Raw genomic sequence first — 12,835 nt, forward strand, 5'->3', positions numbered from 1 at the left:
GCGGGAAGTGTCGTCCTTGATTAGCTTGTGGACTTTTATGGCATTTTATGTTTGAAGGAAGACTCTTCTAAGAGAAAATCCAGTTAAAGCGGATTGCAAAAAAGTAATCTTGGACAAAACTTACTGCACATTTATAAAGCCTGGTTTTCCCCGAGCCAGGTTCATATTTCAGATTAAAGCTCCACAAGCCTCACCCTTTGATTTACAGTTACAGCATATATCAGATCAGATATCAAATATGTACAATGTCCAGGATTACATGACTAATAATAAAATCTTCCTGGTGTAATGGTTACAGATATTCTTGCCTCACTTAAATTCAATGAGGACTTCAAACGCCTGATTGTCACATGATCCCTCACTAGACTTTGATAGGATCTCATTAAATAAAGAAACAATCGGGTTTGATGTCAATGTACGAGCTTTCTTTACATATATATGTATTTCAAGTATGGCTATTATCCATTAGTAATCTATATTTAAATCATGGCACACTTACATTATTAGTCAAAGAATATGATTTTTATATAATAGCATTATGTTAACATTATGCAAATGTTGTACAAACATGATACAAACAAGCAAATTCGTTGAATTGATATCCCCCGCCAATATGCTTCTGGACACAAAAGTGTTATATTTGACACTCAAAAAAGCATTTTTCAAGATACAAAGGGTCATAACTCCGTTATTTACAGATGGTGTACAATTCCATTTGGCCTGCATCATTCTCTTATCCATATATATACGCATACTCAGTTTCAATGAAATCAGCCAACCCACTTCCAAGATATGGCTCTGGACACACACAAAAAAACATTTTTTCAAGATACAAAGGGCCATAACTTTGTTATTAACAGATGGTGTACAATGCCATTTGGCCTGCATCATCCTAGTATCCATATATATACTCATACTAAGTTTCAATGAAATCAGTCAAAGCACTTCCAAGATATGGCTCTGGACACACACAAAAACACATTTTTTCAAGATACAAAGGGCCATAACTCCGTTATTAACAGATGGTGTACAACGCCAACGTGCATCATCCTTTTATCCATATATATACTCATACCAAGTTTCAATGAAATCCGCCAAAGCACTTCAAAGATATGGCTCTGGACGGATGGACAGACGGACGGACAAGGCCAAAACAATATCCCTCCACCTATGGCGGGGGATAATAACATGTACTGAGACACAACCATTTTGTTTTACAGGAATTTATCACAAACGCCTTACAATCTATTATCATGCATTAATAATAACCTATTAAAAATTATGGTACATTTCATGTAAAAAATCACACATGTAAATACAAAGTAACCTTCACATTTCTTAAATCTTTTCCAAGATGATTATGGTGAGTCTTAAATTCACAACAAATCAAAAGCATGATAATGCAGTCAAGGTTGAACATTTTTTTATTAAACCATCCTTCATTTTCTTATGCTAGAAAGCCAGTCCCAATATTCCATTCTTAGAAGAGCTTAGAAACGAAAATTGCTTTAATAATTTACAAGAATTTAAAATGCCATCCTCTTAAAGGAGATTGCATAAAATTGCCTGATTTTCTATTTTCACAGTATTGCATTGCAATTTTGCTCATTTAAAGGTTATAAACATAGTTTGAGAAAAATTCCTGTGACCAATTTGATTTTCATAGATTTACCATGTACACCTTGCTGTGGTACTACAATTACAATAGAGCTTCTACCTGTACTTCAAGAAACAGTATAACAAGAGGGCCATAATGGCCCTGTATCGCTCCACTGTTTTTTTATGCGAAAACAAGATATGTGTTTGTCAGAAACACTATGTCCCCTTTTGCGCTGCTTTGAAGCTATATATTTGACCTTTGACCTTGAAGAATGACCTTGACCTTTCACCACTCAAAATGTGCAGCTCCATGAGATACATATGCATGCCAAATATCAAGTTGCTATCTTCAATATTGCAAAAGTTCTTGCAAATGTTAAAGTTGGCGCAAACCAACCAACAGACCAACAGACCAACCAACCAACCAACAGACAGGGTAAAAACAATATGTCCCCCACTATAGTGGTGGGGGACATAAAAATGTGCAATGCGCATGGGTTGAAATGTACTCAAGCATGTGACTTTCTCTTTCTATCCCTCGTCCCACTGGGCGCTTAAAAGTTGGAAGGGTGAGCTTTTTTATATATGGAAAAAGTTACTACCGTGTTAACTAAATAGACTAAAAAGCCCGGGAATTGTTGCACAGGTCATTTGCTTATAACGTAGGTACATTTATCCAAAAGATATTGTCGTTCTTTCTATTTCACATATTTTTAGATGCTGAAGATCAAATCTACGCATTTGATTTGAAACAGATTTACAAGACCCATAGGAATCAAAATGCCTTAACCCTTTACCAAACGACACATTTTGGACTTTCTCAATTTGAAAGAGGTTGCAGACAACAATTAAATTGTAATGGAATATGAAGGAAATGATCAGGTAGGGTAGAAATAATTGTGATAAAAGGAGAAATTGCTCATCTTGAGCAATTTCTCCTTTTATCACAATTATTTATAAAGTTGTCAGCTACAAACCCGTAAAATCCTGTTAGTGTTTGGTAAAGGGTTAATAATCTCTGGTTCCTTCTTAGAGCCTTTCACACATTTATAACAAATACAATAGTAGCATCTTTCTTTGAAAAGAATCATCTCAAAATAGAATTAACAACCCACACATCCCTAAGACCAACAGGCCTGAGAATATTATGATAATCTAAAGATTATTTCTTTATATTTATAAATGTATATAATTAAGTAATACATTTGACTTCTAAGATCAATTCATAACTTATTTTAAGAAAATTATAAAATGGTCAGAAATATATAGATCTATGGATCGTTGAGCAATTGACAATCATATCCACAATTCATGAGTCACGATTCACAAATGAAACAATGAATCATTAGTTATTAAAAAGCAGCATATACGATAGTAAAGAACATTGCGCTTCATTAATTCCAACACCTTCTCTTGGATATAAAGTTTGAGTTTACCATGCAGTATTATATATTGACTTTTCTTTAAATAATTATGTTCATGGAAGTTGTGTTTTAAAAATCAATAAGACATTATTAAACTGATTTAAACACTACAAAAAAGACATGAAATTAACATGTCATCCGAAATATTTTTATCCGGATATATGTTCACTTTCGACATATTTAAATAAAACCCGACTTTTTTCAGTTTATAAGAAAAACATTCATAACACTTTTTCTTACTTCAATTCCTTTGTAAGCAGTCACCATCTGATCTATAATGGCACTAAATGACAGGGTTTTATCTCATGTTTACAAGATGTTGTTGTTGTTGGTCACAGACACACGGCCGCAGAAATCTCCCCTGGTAAACGTCATATGTTCAGTTTTGTGACCCTCGGGGCAGGGTCAAATTTGAGCCCAGGGGAATAATTTGAACAAATTTGGTAGAGGACTATTAGATATCACTACACACCAAATTTAGTAGCCCTAGGCTCTATAATTATGAACAAGAAGATTTTTAAAGTTTCAAATTTGTCCCCAGGGGCATAATTTGAACAAACTAGGTAGAAAACTATTAGATGTCAATAAATATCGAATTTGGTAGAAATAGGCCCAATGGTAATGGACAAATAGATTTTTAAAGCTTGCACAAAATGGGCCCAATATAAACATATGTTTAATTTTGTGACCCCTGGGGAACGATCAAATTTGATCCAAGGGGCTTAATTTGAACAAACTTGGTAGAGGACTATTAGATGTCATGACATACCAAATTTGGAAGCCCTATGCCATACAGTTATGGACAAGGAGATTTTTAAAGTTTGCACAAAATAGGCCTTATATAAGCAAATTTTCAATTTTTTCAAATTTGACCCCAGGGGCATAATTTTAAGAAACTTGGTACGGACTATAAGATGTCACTACATACCACATTTGGTAGCCCTAGGCCCAATGGTTATGGATGAGAAGATTTTTAAAGTTTTCACAAAATAGGCCTTATATAAGCAAATTTTCAATTTTTTGACCCCCAGGGCAGGGTCAAATTTGACCCCAGGGGCATAATTTGAAAAATCTTGGTAGAGGACTATAAGATGTCACTACATACCAAATTTTGTAGACCTAGACCCAATGGTTATGGACGAGAAGATTTTTAAAGTTTTCACAAAATAGGCCTTTTATAAGCAAATTTTCTGACCCCCCAGGGCAGGGTCAAATTTGACCCCAGGGGCATAATTTGAAAAAACTTGGTAGAGGACTATAAGATGTCACTACATACCAAATTTGGTAGCCCTAGGCCCAATGATTATGGACGTAAAGATTTTTAAAGTTTTCACAAAATAGGCCTTATATAAGCAAATTTTCGATTCTTGACCCCCCAGGGCAGGGTCAAATTTGACTCCAGGGGCATAATTTGAACAATTTTGAAAGAGGTTCACCCCAGGAACATTCCTGAGAAATTTCATCAGAATTGGACCAGTAGTTTAGGAGAAGAAGATGTTTAAAGAAAAAGTTAACGCACGCACGGACGGACGCACGCACTCACGACGGACACAGGACCATGACATAAGCCCCGCTGGCCTCTGGCCAGTCGAGCTAAAAACTATTACATTCCGTTAACTAATGAAACAAATAACAAATTTACTGAACCTCAGTGTTTACACTGAATCTTACTTTCTTTTATCATACTGACCATGAAATCAAGCTTCAAAGACAACTGTGATTTTTTTTGCCCAATTTGAAAAAGTACCAGAACTGTACAAGAATCATTCCAATTTCGAACAAGAGCACCGCCTTGCGGGTGCAGACCGCTCATCTATTTTCTTTTCAAAGGTGAAGGGACTCTCATTTTCAATCACAAAGGAGGGAGGGGTGGAGTGAAGAGGGGTTTATAGTGTGGGGTTGTGGACATTTATTACATTATCTTCCAAAAAAGCGAGAAAAAAAAAAAAATAATAGGGGGCAGGGGGAGGGGGGGTGGCGGGGTCGATGGGGGGGTATTTTTTGGGTGCGATGGTTGGACGGTATTTCAAACATAACCGTTTTAAAAAAAAAAATGGGTGGGGGGGTTATTTTGTGATGGGGGTGGTGGTAATTTGTGAGATGAGATTTAAAAAAAAAAAAAAAAAAAAAAAAAAAAAAATTAACAAAAAAAAATTGGGGGGGGGGGGTGGGGTGGGGGGGGTGGGGTGGGGGTATAGTGTGAGGGTGTGGTGGTCATTTCTGAGATGATCTTAAAAAAAAAAAAAAAAAAAAAATAGGGGGGGGGGGAGGGCGGAGGGGGGGAGGGGGTGAGGGCACGGGGGATGTTTTGGGTGGAGTCTATTGTGGTATGTCAGGTAAGAGTAGTTTCGTCAAAGTATCAATCAAATCTAATCATAAATAAAGAAGTTATGGCAATTTTAGCAAAATTTAATAATTTGACCTTGAGAGTCAAGGTCATTCAAAGGTCAAGGTAAAATTCAACTTGCCAGGTACAGTAACCTCATGATAGCATGAAAGTATTTGAAGTTTGAAAGCAATAGCCTTGATACTTAAGAAGTAAAGTGGATCGAAACACAAAATTTAACCATATATTAAAAGTTACTAAGTCAAAAAAGGGCCATAATTCCGTAACAATGACAACCAGAGTTATGCAACTTGTCCTTTTACTGTACCCTTATGATAGTTTGTGAGTGTTCCAAGTATGAAAGCAATATCTATGATACTTTAGGGGTAAAGTGGACCAAAACATAAATCTTAACCAAATTTTCAATTTTCTAAGTATAAAGGGCCCATAATTCCGTCCAAATGCCAGTCAGAGTTACATAACTTTGCCTGCATGGTCCCCTTATGATAGTTCATAAGTGTTGCAAGTATGAAAGCAATAGCTTTGATACTGTAGGAATAAAGTGGACCTAAACACAAAACTTAATCAAATTTTCAATTTTCTAAGTATAAAAAGGGCACATAATTCTGTCAAAATGCACGCCAGAGTTACATTACTTTGCCTGCACAGTCCCCTTATGATAGTGAGTAAGTGTTGCAAGTATGAAAGCAATAGCTTTGATGCTTAAGGAATAAAATGGACCTAAACACAAAACTTAACCAAAATTTTCAATTTTCTAAGTATAAAAAGGGCACATAATTCTGTCAAAATGCACGCCAGAGTTATCTAACTTTGCCTGCCTAGTCCCCTCATGATAGTAAGTAAGTGTACCAAGTTTGAATGCAATAGCATTGATACTTTCTGAGAAAAGTGGACCTAAACGCAAAACTTAACCAAAATTTTCAATTTTCTAAGTATAAAAAGGGCACATAATTCTGTCAAAATGCACGCCAGAGTTATCTAACTTTGCCTGCCCAGTCCCCTCATGATAGTAAGTAAGTGTACCAAGTTTGAATGCAATAGCATTGATACTTTCTGAGAAAAGTGGACCTAAACGCAAAACTTAACCGGACGCCGACGCCAACGCCGACGCCAACGCCAAGGTGATGACAATAGCTCATAATTTTTTTTCAAAAAATAGATGAGCTAAAAATTAGCAAAAAAAACTGAAATTTGAAAGATTTGCATCATGAATCCTTCAAATAGGGAATTAAGGCTCTTTTTATTGTTTGGCATTCATTGCACAAACCTATTACAATATTTATTTACGTGCCTTTAGGCTACAAATGTTTAGTTTCATGGCTCAATTTATTTCTGCACTTGCAGATAATTAATGTTTGGAACTAAATTTTTCAGAAAGCAATTAGGAAATTTGTAGTTTTTCCTCAATTGGGAAAGTAGAATGTTTTACTCAGGTACTTAATATAAAAGGAAAAAAATGCTGAACAAGTTCCTACCTTCATACAGTTGGGCATACTGGGGGAACCCCGTCTCCCTCAACCAGCGACATGCTTCAATGGCCTCAATCTCTGAAAATACATAAAGACAACAGCATTTAAAAGCTGCTAATAAGCTGTGATTGCAATAAGCCTAAACCTGTGAGCCCTTCACTGGTACATTGGAGTTGCCGTCACGGGAAACTAGGCTTAATGCATGCATTGTGGCATCCAAAATTGCACTTTATCAGAAACGAAACTTTCTGCTTTCATGAGATTTTTTGTTAAGAGAAAGTCTCTTTTAAACAAAAATCCATTTGTGGCAGAAAGTGTCATCTTTGATAAGCGTGTGCATTAAGCCCTGTTTTCCTAGAAGAGGCTCCTTTAAATACTGAGTTTCTCTGATGAGTAGATTCATAAAGGCTGGCTTGTAAACAATTGGGCCGTGCTCTGTGAAAAGGAGGTTAATAATACATGCGGGTAAAATGTTGTCCAAAATTAGCCTGTGCAGTCCGCACAGGCTAATTAGGGACGACGCTTCCTGCCTTCACTTGATTTTGCTAAGAAGAGACTTTCTTGAAACAAAATATATCATACAAGCAGAAAGTGTTGTCTCTGATTAGCCTGTGTAGACTTCACAGGCTCATCTGACCAACACTTCACACACATGCACTAAGCCCCCTTTTCACAGAGCAAGGCTGATTTTCTTTCCCTCCAGTTCTGACTGAAGTCGTTTTGACTTGCTTCACCAAACTGCTAATTTCAAAGACTCGATAAGCCTTTCAATGTATGACCTTAACCTTTCTGCAGGAGAAAAACAGTAAGTTGATCTTCTTATGATACCATATTTGGTGGCAATGCCAATGCACTTGTAAAGATGTGACAACATGTTGGTTTTAACGATCAATCAACTACATTAAATACCGTAAGCTGCTTATTAAGACCCTGAATGCTTCCATTTTAGGATCATTTGCGTAATGAAGCTTTACAAGCTTGAAGTGCTGATAGGAGAGCTTGTGGGCTTTATTTACCGGGGACCTGGAGGATACAGGTTCACAGGCTTACAATGCCAAGAGATCACACTGTTGGCTTTATTTACCGGGGACCAGGAGGATACAGGTTCACAGGCTTACAATGCCAAGAGATCATACTGTTGGCTTTATTTACCGGGGACCTGGAGGATACAGGTTCACAGGCTTACAATGCCAAGAGATCACACTGGTAATCTCCTGTTTACTTCTTTCGATTCATGTTGTGCATTTATGTTCGTTCCCAACAGCTTTACAGATTGGAGTTAATAGAGACAGGGATAAATCTTTGCCATTTCATTAAGCAGTATTAAGTATTAAATCTGAATAATTACATTTTTAAACAGTTTTAAAAACATTTTTATTTTCATTACAAATATTTTTTCTTAGTAAATATATGAATACAAGTACATCTCTGTAGTTACACATTTCAATACCTATTTACAGGTCGATGCAATATCATAATATTGAGATAACAAACTGCACAATCAAGTATGCAACACCTTATTATTATACAGATATCGGGCATACGTGACAGATATCTTGTATCTCAAATACCATTACTTAAAATTATAGCAAATTATTCAGAATTATGTAACTGACCATATAGCACTTTGACCTTTTAAAGTTCAAATCTGAATTGAACAAATAAATGATCCAAGTTTTAGCTTACTAAAGCACCTATTTTTAGGGCACTGCTGAGTTTGCAAACATGTGACTATGTCATTGTCACAAAGCTCACTTTGATGAAGTCTTAGTGAATCTTTTTACTATGCTTTTAATCCCTTAACCACTTAGATACGTATTTTGACCCATTTGTAGTCCCTTAGAAAGTTAAATTTAATTATAAACCTTTCTTATTAGATTCAAGTTTTAAAGGCTTCATTTCCAACCCTTAGATACTGATGAGCAGCAAACAGCATAAAACCTGAACAGACTGAGAGTTACTCGCAGGCTGTTCTGGTTTTATGCTGTTTGCACATAGCCATTTTATGAGTAGGAAAGGGTCAACATAGTTTGTCAATTGTCATTATGAAGAGAAGTGCTGCATACTGACCCATTTAGGGACCTCACAATCAGGCATCAATTCTTCACTAACAAGGTTCACTAAGGCAAATGTAATATTGTCATTTGAGGAGAAGATTGTGGAAGAAAGCTTGCAATGTAAGTCTACAAGAAACCATATGAACACAGGTGAGATAAAAATCAGGCTTGATTTTATGAAAAGACACAAGCACAATTTTAAAAAATAAACAATAATATTCTGGATTTTTCCAGAAATCTTATTGGTTCATTATGGAAAACGTTAGAAGTCTTAGAAGTAGAATAATTGACTGAATGATTAGGAATGAATCTGTCCCATATCCAGTGCTTGCATGACATGCATTGACTGAATGATTAGGAATGAATCTGTCCCATATCCAGTGCTTGCATGACATGTGTCGTCATACACAGAATAAGGACTATCCCATGGGTTTTTACATAGTCAAAATATTTTCCCTATAGGACAGAAAAGATAAATAGGAAGAATAATATATGGATTAAGTAAAAGGACACATCTCTTTATTAATAATAGTGGAAACATTACCAACATACATGAACCATATATATATGGTTTGGTCATTGTATTTTATCAAATAATTTTTGCTTCATATATTTGCTGTCAATGAAATATGAATGCTTATAATTACAACTTCAGATTCTAAAAACTTCTGCTAGGAATTCGATAAATCATCCACTAATTGGTAAAACACACACAAAATGAATAATCCAGATAATCTTCAACTCTTTTGCATTACCTACAAACTGAAAACTGGGCCCTGGTATACAACTATTTATGGCTATACGTGGCTAGAAGCAGCTGATATTGTACAATTAGTTTGTATATCGTTTTCCTTGTTTGCTATTTTCACCCCTTTGAAAGATAACCTTTTGGCTGTGCATGTTGTCAGACCTAAATTACTGTAAACAGTCATGTGATAAACAAATGCCTTCAAGTCTGACTCACAAATGGCTCTTGAATAAATGGAACTTGGTCCCAAATATGCAAGGCACCCATTCAAACATTCTTTAACGCACATATTGGAACTCTCTTATCAGTTTTATACCAATGTCCGCAAAAAAGGTCCATAATATTTTATGTAAATGAATGAACACATTATAATAATCAAAGATCAGAAATATTTCCATTCTGCTTACGAGTCTAAAAAGAGCTATTGAAGACATAAAATTTAAACCATTACAAAGCAACATAATCCCGTCAGGAAACATAATTGTTTTATGTTATATTTAATATGAAACATAAATTTACATATTAATGCTTTCCTGGTCTGAAGCAATTTTTAGTGAAATGGCTATTATTATAATAGCCATTTCACTTTGCTTCAGACCACAAGGTAGCCAGCATAAAACCAGAACAGCCTGCGAGAAACTCTGTTTAATGTTGTAATGCTGTTTACTGCTTAAAGCATCTATGAGTTGGAAATGAAGCTTTTAAAACTTGAATCAATTAATAAATGTATATAATTCAATTTAATTTTCTAAGGGACAACAAACTAGTTAAAATGCATATCTGAGTGATAAAGGGATAAAGAAAACAGTCCCTATTCTATGTAAACCAATATGATTATGATAATGGATATTGCAGCAAAGGCGAGGTGGCCATAGGCGTACGGTGTGTGACCGCATTCCAGCTGGCCTGGTTCCTATCTAGCCTGATAATTCCCATTTGGAGCGAGCCTTGTTCTACAAACATGGTGTATGTATCATCTTTAAGCCTGAAGTATATGAGTGGCTTTTTGGGAAAACAGGGCTTAATGCATGTTCGTCAAGTGTCATCCCAGATTAGCCTGTGCAGTCTCCACAGGCTAATCAGGGACGACACTTTCCCCTTTTATGTAATTTTTCGTTAACAGAAAGTTTCTTATAAAACAAAATCCACTCTAGACAGAACCTGTTGTGCCAGAATAGCCTGTGCACATTGCATCTGGGATGACATTCTACAACATGCATTAAGCCCAGTTTTCCCAGAATGAGGGTCATATCACTGGTCGAGGGATAGATGGTTATCATGTCGAGGGAGAGATGGTTATCATGCTATTCATTGTGATATGGCTGCCAACTTAATAACTTGTTCATACAGAGCCACTAAAAGCTTGTAAAGAACATTATTTATTATAAAGCACTTCATTTTTTAAATCTCCCCCAAAAGACAAGAAGTACTGGTTCTATCAAGGAAACAGACTCGAGGGAGTGTTTCAATAAACCCTAGGCTTTTAATGCAATCAACAGTTTGCAACAAATAGGTTTATAAGCTAATCTGCAACGACACTTTATGCATTGCGTTAAGCCCTGGTTTCCCAGAGTGCGGCTCCAGTGTTACCTACCTCTGGAGATCTTTGTAGGATTTCCACAACAGTCTTTCTTACGTTTCCTGTGGCACAAGGCATCAAATGCCCTCTGTACTTCCATGATCAACAGTTCAAAGGGATTCTCTTGACTCATGCCCACAAATTAAAGGTCATGTAGGTCTTTATGTATTAGTTATTTTGTCACTTAACACTATCTCAACAAAAAATAAGTGATCAATATCACATTTATCCCTGATGTCTGTAATGTCTGTATATTATTCCACAGAAGAAAATTTATAATATGTTCTGGCACTTACAATCTTACTTGGAGTTCTGAAATTATCAATTTATTAAATAAATGTAGTCCACAAAGAATACTTGTTCTTGAAATAACAATAAATTACTACACCAAAACCATAAAACTCCATAATGTTCAGAATAATAGGCACCTAACTGATCAAAAAGGAACACTCTTATTATACAAAACACTGTCTTTATCATCCATTTTTGTCTTATCCATAACAAATAAACCAGTCCTAAGAAACACAGGTTAAATGACACTAAATTGCTGTTCTAAATCTACTCACTTTAACTGAAAACAGACACTCCATGATTCTGAAGACAGCAAATAAATGACCATACAAACTTGCACGTCACCATGTAACAAGTTCAATTAAACAGAATGTATTTGTTTAACCTGTGAACTCAAATATGTAAGAGAATACGCAGGATTAAAATAAATCCTTCAGAACTTATCATGAAAGCCATATATGACCTAAACCAAGATATGGTACTTAAAGAGGCATTCCTTTCAAATTTGAAGGAACAAGATTACAGGTTTTGAACATATCCTTGTTTTAAAAGTTTAAATCTCTTCCATGATACTTCTGATGTAAATATTTAGCTATACATTATCTCATGACAAAGAACAGTTAATCTGTTATATAATCTATTGCCTTAGTAGCTAAGATCCACCAATATTGATACTATATTTTGATAGAACCATGTTAAAGAAAGGAAAACAGTCTTAATGTTTTCTGCACAAATATTTACATCTTGCAATTTAAACAACTTTTAGTTTTAATCATGAATTTTTGTTAACCTAAATATCATTTTTTTCTTTGCTATTATAGGTATTACAGTGATAAAAAGGAACTGTCACTCGTCATTACCAAGATTGATTTAACTTGTCAAAGTTATTCTTAGATACAACATTTCTTGAACTTGTTAAAACAAAATAATATGTGAAGTTGGAATAAGACAACAATCTAAAAATAAAGCATGTTTTTTCAACACCTTATTTGCACCTTAAAATACACACGTTCATAAATAAATCCATTGAATTACTTTTACTACAAGACTGGATGTTTAATTAATTGTGTTTTTTAATCCATGAGTGCATGAACACAGTTTAAAGATACAAATAAAATAACAAATAATAAAAAAAATTAGAAAATTTACAAAATCGAGAAAATGTATGAAAAGTTATGGAAAGAATATTACAAAAATATACTCAAAACATGAAATGAACTTCCATACCAATTTTGTTCAATCAATGATATGAGTCAACACCACTACTATTAACTAAATCATCACAGACTCAAAGATGACAGAACCCACACTCTGACTGCAT

The 12,835-nt window shown here is 35.1% G+C and overlaps 1 protein-coding gene across 3 annotated transcripts in view; it reads right to left on the bottom strand.

Annotated features, from left to right (window-relative positions):
* Positions 1-12,835, bottom strand: part of LOC127877199 (rho GTPase-activating protein 7-like) — a 271,035-nt gene that overhangs the window by 40,067 nt on the left and 218,133 nt on the right. For all 3 annotated transcript variants that reach the window (XM_052422864.1, XM_052422866.1, XM_052422865.1), the window contains one exon: positions 6,846-6,917. In XM_052422864.1, coding sequence (XP_052278824.1) covers positions 6,846-6,917 — 72 coding nt within the window. The remainder of the gene's footprint in view (positions 1-6,845; positions 6,918-12,835) is intronic.

This window comes from Dreissena polymorpha, chromosome 4 (genome assembly GCF_020536995.1).
Source record: "Dreissena polymorpha isolate Duluth1 chromosome 4, UMN_Dpol_1.0, whole genome shotgun sequence".
Lineage (NCBI taxonomy): Eukaryota > Metazoa > Mollusca > Bivalvia > Myida > Dreissenidae > Dreissena > Dreissena polymorpha.